General features: G+C 35.6%; 3 protein-coding genes and 1 long non-coding RNA gene across 5 annotated transcripts; 1 reads left to right on the forward strand and 3 right to left on the reverse strand.

Moving 5' to 3' along the window:
- Positions 1–415: 415 nt before the first annotated feature.
- LOC124633400 lies at positions 416–2331 on the forward strand. Its single transcript, XM_047168601.1, has 2 exons — positions 416–715; positions 1698–2331. Exons 1-2 carry the CDS (start codon positions 535–537, stop codon positions 2285–2287), a joined length of 771 nt encoding a protein of 256 aa, XP_047024557.1. The 5' UTR covers positions 416–534; the 3' UTR covers positions 2288–2331.
- Positions 2332–3404: 1073 nt separating this feature from the next.
- Positions 3405–7963, reverse strand: LOC124633408 (trans-1,2-dihydrobenzene-1,2-diol dehydrogenase-like). Its single transcript, XM_047168615.1, has 5 exons — positions 7838–7963; positions 5917–6121; positions 5393–5684; positions 4166–4412; positions 3405–3704 (listed from the first exon to the last, which is right to left on the reverse strand). The coding sequence occupies exons 2-5, from the start codon at positions 6119–6121 to the stop codon at positions 3681–3683; spliced, it is 768 nt and encodes a 255-aa protein (XP_047024571.1). The 5' UTR covers positions 7838–7963; the 3' UTR covers positions 3405–3680.
- Positions 7964–9567: 1604 nt separating this feature from the next.
- Positions 9568–19457, reverse strand: LOC124634935 (trans-1,2-dihydrobenzene-1,2-diol dehydrogenase-like). 2 transcript variants are annotated; one of them, XM_047170632.1, is made up of 8 exons: positions 19326–19457; positions 16604–16641; positions 14467–14588; positions 11701–11783; positions 10826–11114; positions 10456–10702; positions 10112–10265; positions 9568–9840 (listed from the first exon to the last, which is right to left on the reverse strand). In XM_047170632.1, exons 3-8 carry the CDS (start codon positions 14586–14588, stop codon positions 9722–9724), a joined length of 1014 nt encoding a protein of 337 aa, XP_047026588.1. In that variant the 5' UTR covers positions 16604–16641; positions 19326–19457; the 3' UTR covers positions 9568–9721. The 2 variants fall into 2 exon arrangements, with proteins under 2 accessions (XP_047026588.1, XP_047026596.1); XM_047170640.1 differs by lacking the exon at positions 19326–19457 and adding an exon at positions 17181–17209.
- LOC124634949 lies at positions 13170–14146 on the reverse strand. Its single transcript, XR_006984945.1, has 3 exons — positions 13871–14146; positions 13595–13782; positions 13170–13315 (listed from the first exon to the last, which is right to left on the reverse strand). It is a non-coding gene; the product is annotated as an uncharacterized LOC124634949 (long non-coding RNA).
- Positions 19458–19605: the final 148 nt, after the last annotated feature.

The raw sequence follows: 19605 nt of genomic DNA on the forward strand, positions 1-19605 counted from the left end.
ATGAATCTTTTTGAGAATTAAACAAAAAAATTGTTCCCAAGAATGGTGACAGATGGATGCTGTGCTTACTACATAAGTTTGCAATAGTTTTAATTTTTATTGTAAAAATAATTGAGTTTTGTATAATAAAAATACATTATTCAGTTACAAGTAAAAAATAATAATTAATTACTATGTGAGGATATTTATATTTTTTGCATATTCATGTAGTACCTTATGCTTCGTTATAAATTAATTAAAAATCTAGTAGATATGTTTATTTGTAGTAGGTAGGTATAGGTAGCTATTCAAAATCATCATCTAATATCAATAACACGGCAAAATTTAATAGTAATTTTATTTTAATAATCTAAGGATGTGGGTAGCTTGCAATGGTAACTGTGGCAGCTCTGGCATATCTCCCCCCGCCCCCTCCTATCGCCGCGATGCGTATCGCTTCGCTGTCGACAGTAAGCGACTGAGCGCCAGTCCGCGTATTTATTCTGTGGCGTAACGTTAGCCAAACGCATCAAGTTTTGATACTTTATTGTCAAAATGTCATTCAAGTATAGCACACGACAGTTCATCAAGGAAATGCAATGCAGACCATGTTTATGGAACGCGAATGTGCCTGAATATAGTGACAAAGTTACCAGAGAAATGGCCTGGGTTGAAATTGGTCAGCTTATGTACGACGACTGGGCAGATGATGACCCTGTGTATAAAGCTCAAAAAGGTATCGTATGGCATTCACTTTAAGTAGAATTCGCACTTTCCTACCTTTGTACCTATAACACATTTTCTAAACATAGGTCAATTAGTCTCTTTAGTTTCTTTTGGCCTTACTACAAAAACTTTAACCACTGTTTTACACTTGTCTAAAAAAAATGTGGCTCCAAAATGAACCATATGTCAACGTCATAATTTGACATTTTTTTAGACAAGGCATAAACTGACGTTTAAAAGTTTTTGTGGTAAGACAGTTTATATTTTCTTGAGTCTACCTCCGAAAGTAAGTAAACACAATAGATAGATAAGATACCTAGTTGTTCTCATAAAATAAATAGTACCTACAGTTGTTCTATCAGTTTCCTTAGAAAATAGACGGGTTAGGTATTTATTGAATAAAGTTTTTTTCCTGTCACGTACTGTACACCTCCCCGATTCGTCTTAGGCAAACCTACTTTTTGCTTTGTTACAAAAAAGTCGCATTCTTTCGGCTCCCCCGAACTATGTCGAATGCACAGACTGAATCATCGATCACGTGTCGGCTTACTCTTTTACTATGTGAGGGAAAGAGAGGTTGCATTGAATAGAGTCAGCGCAAAACGCATGCAAAGCGACCTTACGTACGTTAACATAAGACTGAGGACATACGCCGAGACGTACGTACCTACGTACCTAATTTGCGTTGCGCAAAATATGCCGTCGAATTTTCTCCAAAGCAAGCGTTACAGATCGGGCGACTAGAAATGGAATAGGTGTATGAATTAATGCAAAAAAGAAGTATCTAAGATTTTCGATACTTTCAGCTATGTGATTCCAACCTTCAATCAACATAATTGTAACTGAAATACCTACTTACTTAAAAGTAACGTTTAGGTAGAGAAGTACATAAAAATATTACCTACATACTTAGTTATCTATATTTTCACTGTACAATAATTTTCATTAAATTCTAGTTACTCGTGTACCTACTTTAATACATCCTTTTTCAGTCAGAGATCTGCAAAAGAAATGGAAAGGTCTTCGGGACTATTTCACTAGAGAGTCCAGACTTATAAATAGCGGACAACGTAAACGTAAGAGACCATTTTTAGAAATGCTCATGTTTCTAAATGACAAGTCAACGCCGGCAAAAGTTCCTGCAAATCACCAACCGGCAGAAAGCAACCGATCGAAGATAGCAAAAAAGAACAGTTACTCTTCAAATAATGAGACGCGTAAATACCCTGAACCTTCAGTCGCAGCTACTACGCAACCTGCAAAACGGGAGTCAACGGAACTACAATTCAACGATCCAGACACAAACTTTTTGCTTAGTATTTTACCAGATATGAAATCGATGAATCCTACCCAAAATTTTGAATTTCGATTCCAAGTAATGACGCTGATCAAAAATATAAAATACAGTCAGCAAAATTCTGATTACTATGTTTACTCAGGTTCCTCGAACTTTACTAATCAAATTCCGAATTTTAAGCCATCTAACCTATACATAGAAACAGACCCTATTGCTAATGAAATAGTTACAGAAGATCAAAAGGTAATTATACAATGTTCGCAAAATAGTAGTCCGTCTCAATAATTCAGCTAGGCGTTTTTTCTAATAAATATTTAGTTTAAAATCTAGTTCTTTTTTTCTTATAGTCGCCGTTTCAGCTGTTAGTCTACATCACTTGACGTATCTCTTCAGGGTGCCTCATTATGCCTGAGCAGCGGGCGCATCGATTTAATTTCCCTAACAAGCATTTTTGTCCTTATTAGGCAGCTGAGAGGGAAGTTTGAAAATAGTCGTGGTGGTGACTGATGTGGTTACATGAGCTCCGACGATGCGCCGCAGTTTGTCACGCGAACTCTCTTCCGTCAAGTTAAGTCCCTTCGTATCTAACACGTCAGCCATTGTTTTAAAACAAAACACGGGGAAAGTTTCGCACAGCAATTAGATCGATTAGATGCGTTCAAGGAAACGTTAAATAGTTAAGGAAGAGATGGCACGAGAAAACTTGTATGTACTGTCGTTTGACTGCTGATTCAAGTATTAACTGGAAGCAATAGATTGTATTACCTACACAAAGAGATGCTTTGCAGGAGGAATTGTCGGTTGAATACAAAAATCTTCGTGTTCAGCACACGAAATAAAATATGAAATCTGAAATAATAATGTGAACCCTAGACTTTGAAAGGAGGCAATGGTAATCGATTTTTTTATTTATTTCTTCGACCTTAAAAAATTGAATTGAGTACCTCCTCCATTTAGTGAAGTGGGCTTAACAAACTGAATGGTTTTCGAGGGACCAACATAAGGAAAGCCTTTCCCTGCACGTAAGTATGATTCGGGTTCATAAAAGTTTAGAAGAAATAGAAGCACACTGAATCCCAAGCACCAGCTTGAGTTTTAAAAGTCATAAACGTTTCTGTATGAGAGGAGGCTTCTGCCCAGCTGTGGGAGAATAAGATAACAGTGATATATTACTCCTTCGACTTTAGTAACTTAGGATATTTTAATGACTGCGATAATTTAACGTAATTGCTAGCGCCATCTGTTTTATGTTCATCAAAATGCGTCTGTTCAGAGTTGACCGCAACTGGAACATAGCATGGTAGCTAATCGTAACAGATTCTCACTAGATGTCGCTAGACGATTCAAAATAAAGGAAATGAAGCCAGGCAATGAAGCGTGTGAAACCAGTGAAACAAAAGAATACGTAAATGTACAATAATATATTATTGAGCTCCATTATGACTTCATGAATATTACTATTTTTGTGCGTAAATAAATTGTACAGTAGGTAAGTGTCTACCATTCAATAGCTATGAGGTTATGGTAGTTTCAGTGGTATTTTTAGTAGACTTGAACCGTTTCCGCATATGAAGAGAGAATCACCAAGGGTATTCTTTATCATCAGCATCAAAGTGCACACCCAGTTGTCTCCGAATAATATCTTCAAGTAAAGCCAAACCCATACTCTCATCGTGGGTCATGCGAGGCGATTCGATGAGCCCTGAAAAATAATATCGATTTGGTAGGTATGGGTAGGTACCAGTTGCAGCAAATGAAATGAAATGAAATGAAATGAAATGAAATGAAATGAAATGAAATGAAATGAAATGAAATGAAATGAAATGAAATGAAATGAATACATAACACCTAGCAGTTGTGAGTGAGCATTTTTTAATGAAGACGTGTGGAAGAAATTGATATAGGTATACGTCTAGCCTTTTCTTAATTGCTCAACTGTTTTATCAGCTTCCAGTCCAAACGGATGTAGCTGAGAACCAGTGCAATGCATAGAACGATTGGCAATCTGACCACCTTAACCCAGTTACCCGGGCAAATCCCACACCCTTCGGAAATATGATGAAAATAATAAAAAAGGCAAACAGAAATAGTATCTGAAGTTTCCGTGGAAAAACATAAGCATTCAATTATGGAAATTGTTACCGTAGTTTATTCTTAACTCACCGTAACCCGTCCCTTAGTTCCATATATAGTGGCTTTGTTCCAGAACTCTTGCTGCGTGTGAATGTTAAGCACAGCTCGCTTACCACCTTCATATTCCAGGATAATGGTTTCTGCCAAGTCTACACCAGAGTCGTACAGGCTGCCGACTGTCGTTATCCTTTTAGGATCTTGCTTCCATACAAATTGTGGCAGCTGCAATACGTATACTCCTACATCGAGTATAGCACCTCCGCCGAATTCTTTTATACTGAAAAATATTAATAGCTAAGTCAAATGAAACGATGTTTTCTTTACGTTATTAGACTGCTTCTTATGTCTACTCGTTGGATTTGCCACCTTCTTCTCTTCTTGCAAGGTAAAGTGATTTCCCATCAGAGGACTCGCAGTGGCTGACGACGAGTGTCTAGATTTGAAAGGAACAGCCTCGAAGGCTTTTGCAGGACTGGCGAGTTTGCATATCAGTACTACCAGTCAAAAATTGCTTAAATGCGACTTTGATTCTTAATACTCGTACTAACAGGTAACTTCAGGAATAAACATGCTTCTGTCATTATTATATTTCCAGAACTGAAAAGTCCTTTGCCAAAATGTGCTAAATGCTTGTTAAGTAAGCTATATTAAGGAAGACACATATTTATTACCCAGTTTTTACGATGACTTAGGTGTGAATCAATGAATAATAGAAATTAGCATACTGCTAACAAATCATCTTACGTTGACTGAAATAAAACAAAGCTTTATTATATATAAAGCAGCTCCTGTCTGACTTCACACGGGTATAAATTATAAATATAGGCAACTTCATCTTACCTATAAATGTTAATGTTAAAAACCGAATAAACAAGTAAATCTACTCAGTAGATTATTAGTTTATCGCAAACAGGGGGTTGGCTCGGCGGAGGACGTATTTTATAACGGTAACTAGTGAAAAATACCTACTTATTACACAATAATTAAAGGCTGGGAAATGAAAGCTATTGTCATACTCGATCGTATCTGCGCTCGAAGCATCGTGACCGTGAAATTATTTATCTGTTTGTGACAAAGTATAAAAACTACAACATCATCTACGTATAGGTGATCTAATAGCAAGTATTACAGTTATCTAATCTTTCTATCTGATGAGAATCTTCCATTTTACGTAACAGTGACCAACACCTATCATACATCCAATTGTCACTGGAATCTCCTAGATATAGAACTAAGAAGATTACAAGTTCGTCTTACTGTGTGCTTCTGTCATCCGGACTAACGATCCCAAAGTCGGCCTCAATGAACTTGATGTCACCAAGTTTTCCATTCTTTATGTCTTTCTCCAATTCTATGTAGGCTGGAGAGAACCTAGTCCAAACAGCTTCCATAACAAACAAGTTCTTCTTCTTGGCAAGGCTAATAACACTGCGGGTTTGTTTAGCATTTAGACAAAATGGTTTTTCGCACAATACGTGTTTGCCGTTTTCCAGAAACAGTAATGAAAGTTCATAGTGCTCCGAATTCAATGAACCGATGTAGGCGACATCTGGAAAACAGAATAATCCCCATAGTATGTTTATTTCATTGGAATACCACCATAAGCCCTACTTGAAAAAGAAAGGTCTGAAAATTAATCTTGAAGAAGAAGATGCGTGGTCCTGCTCAGCTACGCAGGTCTGCAGTTAAGCAGGACCATGCATCTTCTTTATTCCGAGACTAAGCAATAAAGTACAAGTCTACATTTGCATCTACAACTAATATACTCGCACTCTTCTTACCAATATCACTACTCTTAGCCATTGCCTCATAGGAGTCAAACACTTTGGGTATGCCGTGCGTTTTAGCGAAATCGGCAGCTCTGCTCTTATTCCTGGCAGCCACTGCAACTATTTCCTGGTCTTCCTTGTTCGGATACGAGTTGAACGCGTTCACGAAATCATGGCTGATCCTCCCAGCTGTCACGATACCCCACCGGAGTGTCATCTGGATTGAATAAGTAAGTCCATGATCAACAAACTAATATTTAACATACGTAGGTACATATGTAGCTTTTGTTTCCAGCTGTTTAACCTTCTTGGTTTCTACTTATTGTCGGTTCCTCGAAAATCACTGATTCACGAAATCTCAAAAACTGCAAGTCAAGTCGGTACATCTGCCTATTCCTTCTCTGATAACTCTGTAATCTCTTATTATCTATGGGATATCATTGTTATGCACTTCACCGGTTACTACCTATTATCTATCTACGTATCTCCTTAATACATCTGTTTGAGATTGCTCATCCAGATTAATGTATATTATCTTCTACCTACATTCTACTTACATAATTATACGAAAAACAAAAAGAAGTCACACGTTTTATATGGTTACAATAGATAGGTTACGTGCATAAAACTAAACAAAAGACGGCTCTTATCTCAAAACGAATTTCTGACAACAAAACAATTTGATAACCTACCTAGGTACCTATTATGGAGCATTGACCAAGAAAAGAGAAAACACTAAACAAAATACTTAACAGTAGTAGTAGTAGTATCTAGACACACGGCAGTGTGTCCGCCAAGTTCGAGCAAAAAAGGCGACACACCGGCCGTGGGTTATATTACACGAACCATTTCGGGCCAAATTCGACCCCCCTGTAACTCAAAATCTATTTTATTTACGCATATCAAATTTCTAGTATCTGTTGAGACCCCCTCACTTATCTAAAATACAAAATTTCATTAATATACCTATTGTAGGTCTTGAGATATTGACGTCAGAAAATCGCTATTTTTACTATACACTGATTCACTTATTCACTGACTCACTCATCAAAAACCTAGACCACTTCCAATGGTCGTATTGACTTGAAATTTGGCATGGAGGTAGGTCTTTTTGTCAAGGTAAAGGGAAAAATCTGAAAATGGCCAAGTGTGAGTCGGTTTCAAAATAATGAAGGTGTTTTATACCCGGTGTAAATTTATACCCCTAAGGAACTAAAACGAACTAAATTTATCTATATTTATATAATATATCTTCGAATGGTACAAAGGTTTGTATTTAGTCAAAGTAACGTAAAAATCTGAAAACGGCCAAGTGTGAATCACTTTCGAAAATAACAAATGTGTAACTTTGATCCACGAACATAATATATGATAACATGTCATGTCAGTCAGTTGGTAAATCTAGTCATAGTTAATCTAGTTCATTTCTTTGTAAGAAACATAGTGCATATTAAAAAATCTAAAAAATAGTATAAATGAGACATTTCTTTAACTAACTTCATCATAAGAAAAAAATAAAATAAACAACCTTACAAAAATAAATGAAATCCCACCCAAAACAAAAATGTGAAAGACTGCCAAGTTCGATAATATGGGAATGCTTCGCCTATAAAAGAAGTGAGATCTGAATAAGTACCAAGTTCCATACACATACCTCAGTTAAAAATAGTTACTTTTTAATGATGATTACTTGGCAAGTTTTAATAGAAAATTAAATACTTGATTCATTGCGTTTAGTAGGTTTATAACAAGGTGTATGAAAACTTGCCAAGTAACATCATTAAAAAGTAACTATTTTTAACTGAGGTATGTGTATGGAACTTGGTACTTATTCTCACTTCTTTTATAGGCGAAGCATTCCCATATTATCGAACTTGGCAGTCTTTCACATTTTTGTTTTGGGTGGGATTAATATATATACAATTAAACTAACCTTAGTAATCCTATGAGAAACACGTAAACACTTCACAATAACTAACTTATATCTGAACAGTGATATATGCTGTGGTTCCGAAAGGTGATAGGCCACGATAATGAAAATAACTACTTTATCTTGACTTACTAATCAATAAATAATTATCTTTATTGAATATACCTAAGTTCCGATGTTTCTGTTATGAGTAATTTCTAACTTTTTATATTTCAGCAGGTATTCAATTAATTACATGTTCATACGAAGTTTTTCATCCGTCAAATAAACTTCCTCCTCCCCTTCTTTTAGCTACTGACTCTTAAATAAGAAATCCTCCAGCGACAACTAAGTATGCAATGTATAGTCGCTTGCATGCTAAGCAGATTATGCACTTGCCTACATATTTCTTTCAGCAGCTGAATTAAAATACCTATGTAATGCGTAGACAATTACGTTATCACCACCCCACATTGTACAAGAGGGGTGATTAGTGTTCAATCCATCTCTATATGAGTGGTCTGTGCCTAGCAGTGGGGTGATTAAAAAGCTGATGGCAACGTAGATTTGTCTGGAAATGCAACACGAACGATTATCCAATAAATAACTCGCGATATTGATTAATACTCAAATTTTCATCGGCCATGTTAAAAAAGCTGGCCTCTATAAGATGCCTACTCATAATTATCAGCATCAGTTGTTTTTGCTCTGTATTTGGCAAGTCATTCAATTGATATATTGATGGTATACCTACTGTCAATCCGGTATTGAAGATATCTTGTCTTACTGATAACTGATGTAATAAAAGCGGTTCGTTTACCTACAGTTTTAAGCGTACGAGATCAAGGCCAAGTATTATCTACTGATATTGATAATTCGGTTCATTACCAAGGCTGTAATGTTATCAATTTTGCTTGCTTACGTAAGATTGAAAATTCACGTAGGTAATTAGTATGTTTTATCAATTTGTTAGTACGCTGATATTATTGAGGTTAACAATTTTTTTATATCTAGTAGTTAGCCACATAATAATACCAAAGGAAAATTAATATTAAAAGCCATTTTAAGCTTCACCATAATCATGTCGCGGTCGGCTTCAAGTCTAACCGGAAAAAACAAGTAAATATTACTGTTAGGTACATTTTCATGAAGCTACTGCCTATCTGACCTACTCAACCCAGTTACGGGTAATCCCGGGTAAATAAATCTTCCCCTTGGGAAGACTGGTTACTTTCAATACACATAGGAACTTGTTGACATATATTGTTGACTGTTATTACCCATCTACAAACCAAACACGTTAACCATTGCTTACTAAGTTTTCTGTGAACAATTCATAGACAAATAATATCGTCTAAGTTGTTTTCAAGAACGAATCACATTCCCAATAGCTTGCTGAATCATTTCCCAGCCTTCCCATACGCCTTTGAACTGACTTTAGCTTCACCTTGGTTAATTAATTCCGTGGACTCGATATTTAGCCCAAAAGGTTGTTGTAAAACCTATATCTTATTTCTCGGTGTATTTACCCATAACTGGGATGCTAATTTCATAGAACTTTTCTAATACTTAGGTCTATCAAAATATGATTCTCGGCGACTATAAAAATATGCATCATCGTTGTAGGAGATCAGTAACTATGAGGATGGTGAAAATGTTTATTCAAATTGAAATTATTATAGACTAGTAATTCTAGCATCATCCTCCCTTCCGAAAACCTACATAAAGCCACAGATATGGATGGAAACAACATATTGATGAACGAAATCATTTATTTAATAACATTGTAATATAGTAAGAATGATTTACATAAATCCATTCAAAATGCATTTTCTTGAAGTCTTATACAAAATAACGAATAAATACAGGCCCTACATGAGCACATCACTTGTATAGCTCCGTGATAGTTCAAGCAAATTCCTGATCATCCACATCGTAGTGGACGCCCAACTGTTTTCTTATAGTGTCCCTCAGTTTAGCCAGCTCCAGACTTTGCTTGTGCGACATACGGGGTGACTCGATTTGTCCTGCAGGAAATAAGCTGCGATTTACCATCTTCCATTCTATGAAGGTTATTTTTGAGATGCAAAGACTATTTTATATTCCAAAAAAATAATACTGGAGATTAAGTCTACAATGATGTTACAAGTGATTTGACTCCCAATTTTCAAAACTCATGCTTTGAAATAATGCCTACACTTCCATAAAGATTGACCACGTACTTTAAAAAGATCATTGTATTTTGTTTGCACGTTTTACATAACACAAAAAGAAGGAATATAAGAAAAGCATACATACCACTACGAATACACTTCGCCACTTCGACAGCCTGATATACAAGACCCGCGCTGTTCTCAAAGTTATACGGAATTGGTGACGTGTGTAGTGGGAACTTCTTCACGTCTCCGTTGACGGCAGTCACTCTGTCAGGGAAGTGGAAGGGATCCTCCAGCTAGGAGAGATAAAATGAAATCAAAACTACTTTACATAATAGCCAGGATATGTTTTCAAAAAGCTTTCATAAAGCAATGTGTCTTTAATATATTGTAGCGACCGATATAACTTACTATTCTTAACAACTTCTACCAACTTAGCACTAAGCAAGCAATAAAATCAGCAAATTACTTTAACACCATCCTTACCGTAATGCGGCCTTTAGAGCCATAGATCGTAGCCCTGTTGATAAGCCTCAGTCGAGACTGAGTGTTGAGAACTGCGCGCTTGCCACCTCCATACTCCAAAATAATTGTCTCAGTCTCATCCACACCTTCGCTATTCAGTTCACCAACAGCTGTGATCCTCTCAGGGTATTTTTTGAACACGTACTGGGATAATTGCAGCAAGTAGATACCGATGTCGAGCAAAGCACTACCTCCTTGGTCTTTTTTGCTGAAAGGAAATTTTCCTTTAATACTGCGAACTTTGATGTTCGTACGTAAAATTCTCTCATATTTATGACGCCTGTTAAAAATTTGTCGTAGGATTATCTATAAGGAGTCCTGTGTAACTTACAACATCCTATCAGCCTCGCAAAAGATTCCGAAGTCACCCTCTAAGAATGAAACATCCCCAAGATTTCCCGCTGCGATTTCGTTCTCCAAGTAAATGTAAGCGGGACAGAAGCGAGACCAGACTGCTTCCATGAAGAACAAGTTCTTCTTCTTAGCCAGGTTGATCAAACTCTCCGTTTGTTTGAAGTTCAAACAAAACGGTTTCTCGCACAAAACGTGCTTGCCATTTTCGAGGAAGAGCTTCGTGAGAGCATAGTGGTCAGGATTCAAAGCACCGATGTAGACGACATCTGTAAAAGAAATGGGAAATAGTAATCATAATATAGAATTCAAATAGATTTTAGTCCAAAATCAAATTGAGTTTTTGTGTTCCTTTCAAACGTATGAAGCCAGCTAATTTTGCTTCAGTTACAAATGGTACGGCTGAGTATGCACAAGGAAACAGACGTTTTATCTGATAAAATAATATCGACGACCTTGAAATTATGTAGTTACACTAATGTTAAATACAGGTGCTCGAGATTAGATCTCATGTTGAGTACATAGGTACTTTGGTTTAGATAAATCAGTCGTTAGTTTGAAATGCAAAATGTATTTCTTAATATGATGAAAAACCGTGGTTTTATAATTATGACGATGCGTTTTTCAAATTTTTGTGTTCAACAATTTACTTTTTTCAATACTGACTAACCGATCTACCTCTTTGATTACTGTACTAGTAATTATAAATAGCAGAACCGGCACCAAAAACTTTGTTCCGCTAAACTTATGTTTGTTTCGGCAAACCATTTGCAGAGCTGACACAAACATATTTATTAGTTTATAGAGAACATAAAAATAACTTGTATTTTGATAAAACACATGTCACGGCCTTACCGACATCACTACTCTTGGCCAAAGCCTGATAACTATCAGCAACTTTGGGGATTTTATGGAGTTTCGCGAACTCCGCAGCCCTGGGGTGTGATTCACTAAGGCAAAACATCTTTACAACCAAGAAATCATCGTTGTAACATCAGATGAAAACTCGGCGGTATTCATTAGTTACAATTGCGCGATCGTAGCGCCTCAACGATGTTGACGGCGTGACATAGAACTAACATTTGGTGCCAAATGTATGAAAATCGGTATTCAGCAACACGAAACATCCTCGCCTGCAACGACAACCTCGCCTTCGCCTTCGATTTTATCTGTCAAACCGAAAAGCTTGTAAATTGTGGATGTTTTCTTGGATGAAGGCGATTAAAATGTAAGTAAAACAAGTTATTTAATAAATTGCAATGTGAAAATATGTTTTTATGATGATTTGTTTATCGTACTTTAATCCCTGAAACATTTGCGCCTATTTTTAATGTTTTAGATGGCAGTTCGTCTTTCCTGTATGATTTTTCGTTGGAAGAAACTAAACATCATGATAATTAAATAAATAAGAAGTCAGGCCTCCGTGATACGTATTATGGACTAGCTTCTGCCGGCGGTTTCACCCGCATCCCGTGGGAACTACTTCCCGTACCGGGATAAAAAGTAGCCTATAGCCTTCCTCGATAAATGGGCTATCTAACACTGAAAGGATTTTTCAAATCGGACCAGTAGTTTCGGAGATTAGCGCGTTCAAACAAACAAACAAACAAACTCTTCAGCTTTATAATATTAGTATAGATTTACTAACACTAACTACTGATAGAAACTATAATAAGATTGACTGAAGAACAGATTCGACAGTTGAAAGATTTCCTGAGATTTCCCCTTTCCTAAGAAAGGCGAATCGTCGAGGAGGAATTAGCAACCGCACCAATATATTACACTTAATCAATATAATATAAATCATCATACAGTACAGTGGATAGGTGCCTAAAACTTACTGTCCATCCACCTTTTGCAGGTACTGTCAAATTTTTTGTTAGTGGGATTTAAGTACCAAATAATGCTATGTGACATTGCAAGAACAATGTCTCACAAGCATCTGCCTCAAGGACTCAACAATATACATTAGATGCCATCAACCATCCAGATATTATTGATAAGTACGAGGTAGGTAAGAAGCAACTGTGACCCGGTTGATAAGCAAGCCGGACTCTAGCAGTGACTTGGACAGTGGATGTCATGCTAGAAGTTATTTAATAAACAATACTATGTAGACACCTTCTAACAATACATATGTATTTTACCTGTGTATGTTAAATAGTAATATAAACATTTTTAACATTACACAATAGTGTGCAGGTATCAAAGTAATTTTTATAAAAATACTGAACTTTTCTGTAATCATGAATTAATAAAACAATATTTTAATTCATCATGTCTATTTATTATTTTGTATTTTATAATGAACATGCGTTTATTTCTAAATTCAGATTCCAAAACATTCTCCTTGCATAATAGAATGTATTTTTAACTTGATTACACCAAGTTCTGGCAAATTCTTCATGTTGGCTCGCAGCTGCAATAGAACTGGACTTCCTCTGAACTGCTCCTTTTTGTCCTTCCAGTACTGTAACACAAGCAAAAATTATATGGTGTACCTAATATATAAAATAAATAGAACAACAATTTGCTTGGTGTGGTTTAACTTTCAGTTGCAATTTCAAATGCCTTTATGATTGAATTTGAAGGATAGAGTAAAGTCATTGTATTTGCCTGCTGTCAATACTAATTTAGTACCTAATACATACAAAACACAATGTATAAGAGTACCTACTATACTTACCATGATTCAATGCAACGGTAAACACACACTATATAGGTTCATAAATGATTATTGTTTACTAACCTTACACCACTGCTCCAAAATTTTCATACACCCACTACTTCACTGTTTAGGGCTGTTGTTTTCGGATCATGCATGCATGCTCGCATTCGCAGTACGAGCATGGCCCATCATAATCAAACATGGTTTACTTTCCAAAAAGCTTACTAGCTCTTCCAGCTGACTCAACGAAGGCAGTGCGTTGCGAGATACTAAAAGATAAATATTTTAGTTAATAGACGTAGTTCACAAAGACTGTATTGTATATTAAAATATAAATGTTACGTATTGTGTACTTACTTTCGATAGTTTTGGCACCAAACTAAAACACAGGACAAGTAGAATGCCGTTGGCTATGGGTACAACTTTTTTTAAAGTCCACTTGACCGCTTAAAGCCATTTGGAGCTTTGAAATCTCGATTCTCGTATTTAAATAAATAAACTTATAATCTAGTTATGAGCAAAATGTTTGTTTTGGTTTTGAAGTTTTGAAATGACACAGACTATATATTATACTACATAACCTTATAACAAATGTCAAAGATTTGAGTCATTATTTTCTATATCGAAAATGATATAATTAATTAAATATTCGTTGCATAACGAAAAGAATGTGTTTTAAACATACATATTATGCATTTACATTGACTTAAAATGTCGAAATAACCCCAAAAAACGTTAGTCGAGATTTTCTCGATTATACTTTAAATGGAATTTTGGCAACACTGTAAACATCTTAGCCGTCATCGTTGTTCGTCAGATCGTCGACGAGTTTTTTTGCTTAGCGAATACGGTTTTTATCAACGTTGTTTTTAAAAGCGATGTCTACGATGCGACATCTGTGAACTCGTCGTTGTTAGCATCGATGATGTGTTTGTTACAGAATCGCATGGCTGCTCTTATCCCTGGCCGCTACAGACACTACGGCCTGGTCTCCTTTGTCGGGGAACGAGTTGAATGCGTTGACGAAGTCATGGCTAATCTTGCCAGCTGATACGATTCCCCAACGTAGTGTCATCTGAAAAATTGCCGAAATATTGTTAGAAAAAATATGTACAACCTGGAAATCCAGGAAAATTTTATAACTAACATTTTTGAAATTAGGCATTGATGGAAAACTTACTCAATGGATAAAATATTTAGTTAGGTAATGTTAGATGATTTACAAAGTACTTTAATAACAGAGCCTCAGAATAGTAAACTATTTGAAAATAAGTGCTATAAACAAACGAAATAAACAATTCCTCCGAATCATTTAAGAAAATCTATGTGATTTCTGAAACAATGTGTCATTCACAACCTGGAATTGGTAAACTGTTTTTGACGTGACAACGTCTTATAAATCGATGGAGCCGGCTGCACGCACGAAAAAACATGACTCATGCGGCGTTACCTCGCTCTGAGGCGTTACCTCGCTCTGAGGCGTTACCTCGCTCTGAGGCGTTCCATCGCACAATCGGCCTACGCGTTCGGCAGCGTTCGACATCTGTCTCTCTCCCACTTGAGTGAGCGATGCGTCCGCGTAAACAGCTGCTATTCAATAATATATTTACATATTTTCGTCAAGTATGAAGTGCAGTGAAAAGTGAATGTGGTGTAAATTGTTTATAGCAACGATAATTGCGACGATAAAGGTAATGATTCTTTCGATATTAAATATATGTTCAGTGATATATTGTCGAATATTCGTGCTTTCATAATTAAAATAAATAGCATCAGTCCGCTAGTGCAGCGATTGTAGGTTATGCTATAACAAAACTATAATAATAAGGTAATAGAACTATTTCACGATGAGTAAAAAATCAATTGCTTTACTATTCGATCGAAATAATTATGAAGCATAGCCAGTGTTGGGCAAAATGAAATCTAACTACTGATTACTAACTACAACTACATATTGTAGTTAGTAATCAAAACTGCAAATTACATTAAATAATCGTAAAAAGTAGTTAAAAAATTTGATTACTAACTACAAATTGTAGTTGCAATCACGATTACGAGATTACTTTTTATAACTACCTACAATTTTAAATAATCAATCGCGCGTTCATGTACTGACTTGTCGTTTGCTAGTTAAGTACAGTTACCGGCACGGAAGTCGAGCCCTGACTTTCACCTGCGCAGAAGTGATTTATTGGGTCCCTTTGGTGGTATGAAGGGAGCGCGGGGGCGGCGGTAAAGCGGTGATTGGCCCGCAGCGCATCGCGTCATAGCCGTCACTCGGGATTGGTTCTTAGCTGCGTTTGACGTACGTCAGGACGACGAAACACTTCGGGCCAATTTAATTGACACCTATTTTTATAAAATATATTTTTCTTTTTTATAAAAAATGTTTTTCATTTAATTAAAGAATAAATTAAATTCGAGGTAAAAAATGTTAATAAGAAAAGTACCAAGGTACGAAGTAGTTTTTTCTTGTCAAACCAGAAAATTTAACCTATATTTTAAATTAGAAACACTTCTGATTATCTAATTCCATCCCAATTTCCATTTCTCAATTAAATCAATCAATATATTTTTTTTTCTTTAAATCACTGAGCCAGTATGAAATTACTTAGGGAACTTAGGAAAAAAAAAAAATAAATATATTAAAAAAAAAATTGACATAATTGTATTTATGCGTACAAATAAATGTAACTTGATCAGTTCAATTATGATTTCCATTAACCTCCTTCTCTACATCCATACAAAATATCTATCAAACAAATAAAATGAAAATTTTCTTTTGAAAAATGCAACCATTCCATCAGTATTTTCTTATGACGTTGTCACGTTCAACTATCGTCAGTAAACCGACTTTACAGACAACCAATTTTGGTTTTAGTTAAGTATTACTTTTAAATATTATTTTACTCTCACACTCACTACTCATTTGATTAAAATTGAATAACTTAAGCAATTCATAATTATATTTCAGAAATCAGAGTGTAACAAAGAAATTCGAACAGAATATACCAGAACTAGTACCTATGTACCAGAATCAACAAATTCATAAAATAAAAACAATAAATTGAATAATATTGCGTAACTCACCTTTACTGGCTAGACGTTCACGAATGACTGATAAACTTCTGAAAACAGAGGGTCATAAGATTATTTATATTATTGTATGTTATCTAAGTTAGGTATAGATTTTTGGGTTATCTAGAACGTGTTGATAGCGATTTATCTTTCGAGTGCACACCGGTATATAAACAAGCTCAATCAATTCAGATTTTGCACCCACGGGTTGCCACAGCCTAAAAACGTCCACTGCCGGACAAAGGCCTCCGCTAAGCTGGGGGGATTTACCCAAACCAACCGCGCTGGGCATGCGTGTTGGTGAGCGCAGCGTGGAACATTTTTTAGATTCGGAGATGCTGCAGCCCATCTTTGAGGAAGACATTTATTATCCCACTTGCTGCTGCGCGGTAGCTATACCACCACCAGTCAGTCGCCAGAGCATTCATTTTTCGGCAGGGTGCGCCACGGGCAGGTGAGGTTGGCAACTGGGGCAGGACGATTTGAGTTTTGCTCCCTTACAATGCTACACCCTCGTAACCCAATAACACACAAACAATGATGGATATTTTCTTTAAGTAGGTAACAAAAAATATAGGTTTGTGCCAACCTGTGTAGGTGGGTACCTGCTGAGTGCTCACCTATGTGCCTACACTCTTACTAGAGCTTATTTAGTACAAATTGCAGGGTTTTTACGCATTTAAATGCTGATAACAATCCCTATCACAAGTGGTATTCACACTGAAGTGGATCTACATTATAAATATAACAATTCTAAAATAGACATAAAATCAGCATTTAACTGATCAGTTAATAGGTACCTAGATGATTACCTAGGTACCTAGCGATTTATTTCTTTTGCAGAAAAATGTTATAATAAAATTACGAAATTATATCATAAATAAAGAAATAGATGCCTGTGCAAGTGTGCTCCTCCTTATGCAGGTCGCCGAAACTCAAATGCCCTCTTATTAAAAGTTATTATAAAAAGTTTATGTTCTGACTGTCACAATAATTCACCACCACAACAGGCTAACGTTTCAGTTTCTTTCAACTGTTCATGCGTCTAACTGACACAAAACAAACCAGAACCTATTGTATCATCTCTAATAGGTTGTTAGGTCATTCACCCCACGATGATACACAGATAAATTTAGATTTAATAAGCAATGTCAGTGGCCTACAATCACGAGAACTCGCGAACTCCCGCTTGTTTTGTTTAAAGTAACCCGACCTACGACAGCCAGATCAAACAACAGCAGAGCAACATTGGTTGGTCTATTACAATTCAATGTCCAAGAGTTGTTTATTAAACAGAATCATATGTGCAAAAAGTTTGAAAACAAATGCCAACAGATTAACAACCTACACTTGAATGATGTTCCTACCTATAGGTACATATAATGAGTAGCTAATCAGCATCTGTGTGTTTAAACTTCAAAAAGTGGTCTACTTTTTTTAAAGTTTAATTTGTTAATACCTAAGAAGGTAATTAAAGATCAACCCAAATCATTATTAATTCAACCTTTTCTTTGTAATCCGGATTTTTTTTTGCTTATCCTAAGTTAGACACTTGGGAAAAAGGTTTGAAGGACAATGATCCTAATTTAGAAACTGAATTTTGAGAAGATAATTGCTTTGCCTATGGGTACTGTCTAATAATAATTCTTTCATATTCTTTATATTTTTAAATGTTTTTTATTTTTATATTTAAAAAAATAATTTATAAGTATGTTTAAAAATACTTAAATGAAAAAAAAATCTTTCAGTTCTAAAGATTGTCTTTTTTTCCTCCTCTATTGCAAACTCTTAAAGGGCTTTAAGGGAATTGTTAATTTTATAAGACACAAATAAGTTTGACTTCAGTTAACATTCTGCATAAACTTTGAAAATCACCGATGGATAACATCTCTGCCCTCAAAAGTATGGTAACCTGTTGTTCTAGGCTTTTCATAATTTATGGTTTACAAATCTATTATGATTTTGAGGTCAAAACCTTTCACTGTAGGTACAATAACAGACACTTAACTAAATCTGGTTTAAATAGAAGCAGACCAAAATTTGAAAAAAGCTAGAGAGATAATGATTTGATTTCCTATTTTTAATTTTATGTTATCTGATTAATTAACTACATATGTACGTAGCATCAACCTTAGTTACAATTGCATTGCTAATCTCTTTTTAATCTTAAATTAGAATGATGCAGACATGTGTCCGGAATTCGGATTCACACTTTCAGGCATTCAAACAATTGTATTTCCGTACATTCCTAGAAGTTGTTATTCACTGGTATATGATTCTAAAATTTCTCTGTTCATCTGGAAGTTGGATAGAGAGGTACAATATGATTATTCAGTATTTTTGAGATATGTATGAGGCCCGTGCAGTAGCCACAGTGACCAGTATCCAGAAAACCATACTTGGTTGTTTGAGGTCAAAATCTGCCTGACATGTAAAGTATTTATACCAACAAGTAAAATGTTAGGCACTAGCCTAACAGCAATAACTTACCTACTAAGAACCTGACCACAATAATGGCTCAGCCTACTGTAACAATCCTTGTAAATAAAAAATAAAATGACCCACTGACCATTATTTTCTTTAAGTGTCTATAAAGTTTCTTTCCAGTTCTAAACTTTGACATGAATAGCTGCAGCATCATTTCTTCGTTGGGATATTATGTATTGAGTAATTTGTTATGATTGTATACTACAATGATAGTATAAAGGAGTAATAATACGTTTATCTTACTAACCTGATTGACCATTCAGCAGGATCCTCGATGACATAAACAAACAAGATTAGTTTCTTTTACAATCTCTACATAACAATTTATGACAATAACTCGACTTCGTTTCAATGATTCGATCAAGTGCGAATTTTTTAACCGTGCACAGATTCACTCAGCAGTGTTGCGATTTTACGTCAAACAAGACAGAGAACAAAAACTAACAAGTAAAAAATAAACTTCGCGATGTTTTGAATTTACCGCTACATCCAGCTACATGTTACAGCGAGAAAAAGTTACTAGTTAC

Source organism: Helicoverpa zea, chromosome 1, assembly GCF_022581195.2.
Source record: "Helicoverpa zea isolate HzStark_Cry1AcR chromosome 1, ilHelZeax1.1, whole genome shotgun sequence".
Taxonomy (NCBI): domain Eukaryota; kingdom Metazoa; phylum Arthropoda; class Insecta; order Lepidoptera; family Noctuidae; genus Helicoverpa; species Helicoverpa zea.

Bases quoted from the DNA above. Each gene is read 5' to 3' on its own strand.
- LOC124633400 (XM_047168601.1), top strand. From the start codon at position 535: ATGTCATTCAAGTATAGCACACGACAGTTCATCAAGGAAATGCAATGC. The intron at 716-1,697 runs GTATCGTATGGC...ATCCTTTTTCAG, and splicing joins TGTGTATAAAGCTCAAAAAG to TCAGAGATCTGCAAAAGAAA.
- LOC124633408 (XM_047168615.1), bottom strand. From the start codon at position 6,121: ATGACACTCCGGTGGGGTATCGTGACAGCTGGGAGGATCAGCCATGAT. The intron at 5,685-5,916 runs GTAAGAAGAGTG...TCTGTTTTCCAG, and splicing joins GGCTAAGAGTAGTGATATTG to ATGTCGCCTACATCGGTTCA. The intron at 4,413-5,392 runs GTAAGACGAACT...AATATTTTTCAG, and splicing joins CCGGATGACAGAAGCACACA to TATAAAAGAATTCGGCGGAG.
- LOC124634935 (XM_047170632.1), bottom strand. From the start codon at position 14,588: ATGACACTACGTTGGGGAATCGTATCAGCTGGCAAGATTAGCCATGAC. The intron at 10,266-10,455 runs GTAAGGATGGTG...TATCTCTCCTAG, and splicing joins GCTCTAAAGGCCGCATTACG to CTGGAGGATCCCTTCCACTT. The intron at 9,841-10,111 runs GTATGTATGCTT...TATTTCCTGCAG, and splicing joins GGCGAAGTGTATTCGTAGTG to GACAAATCGAGTCACCCCGT.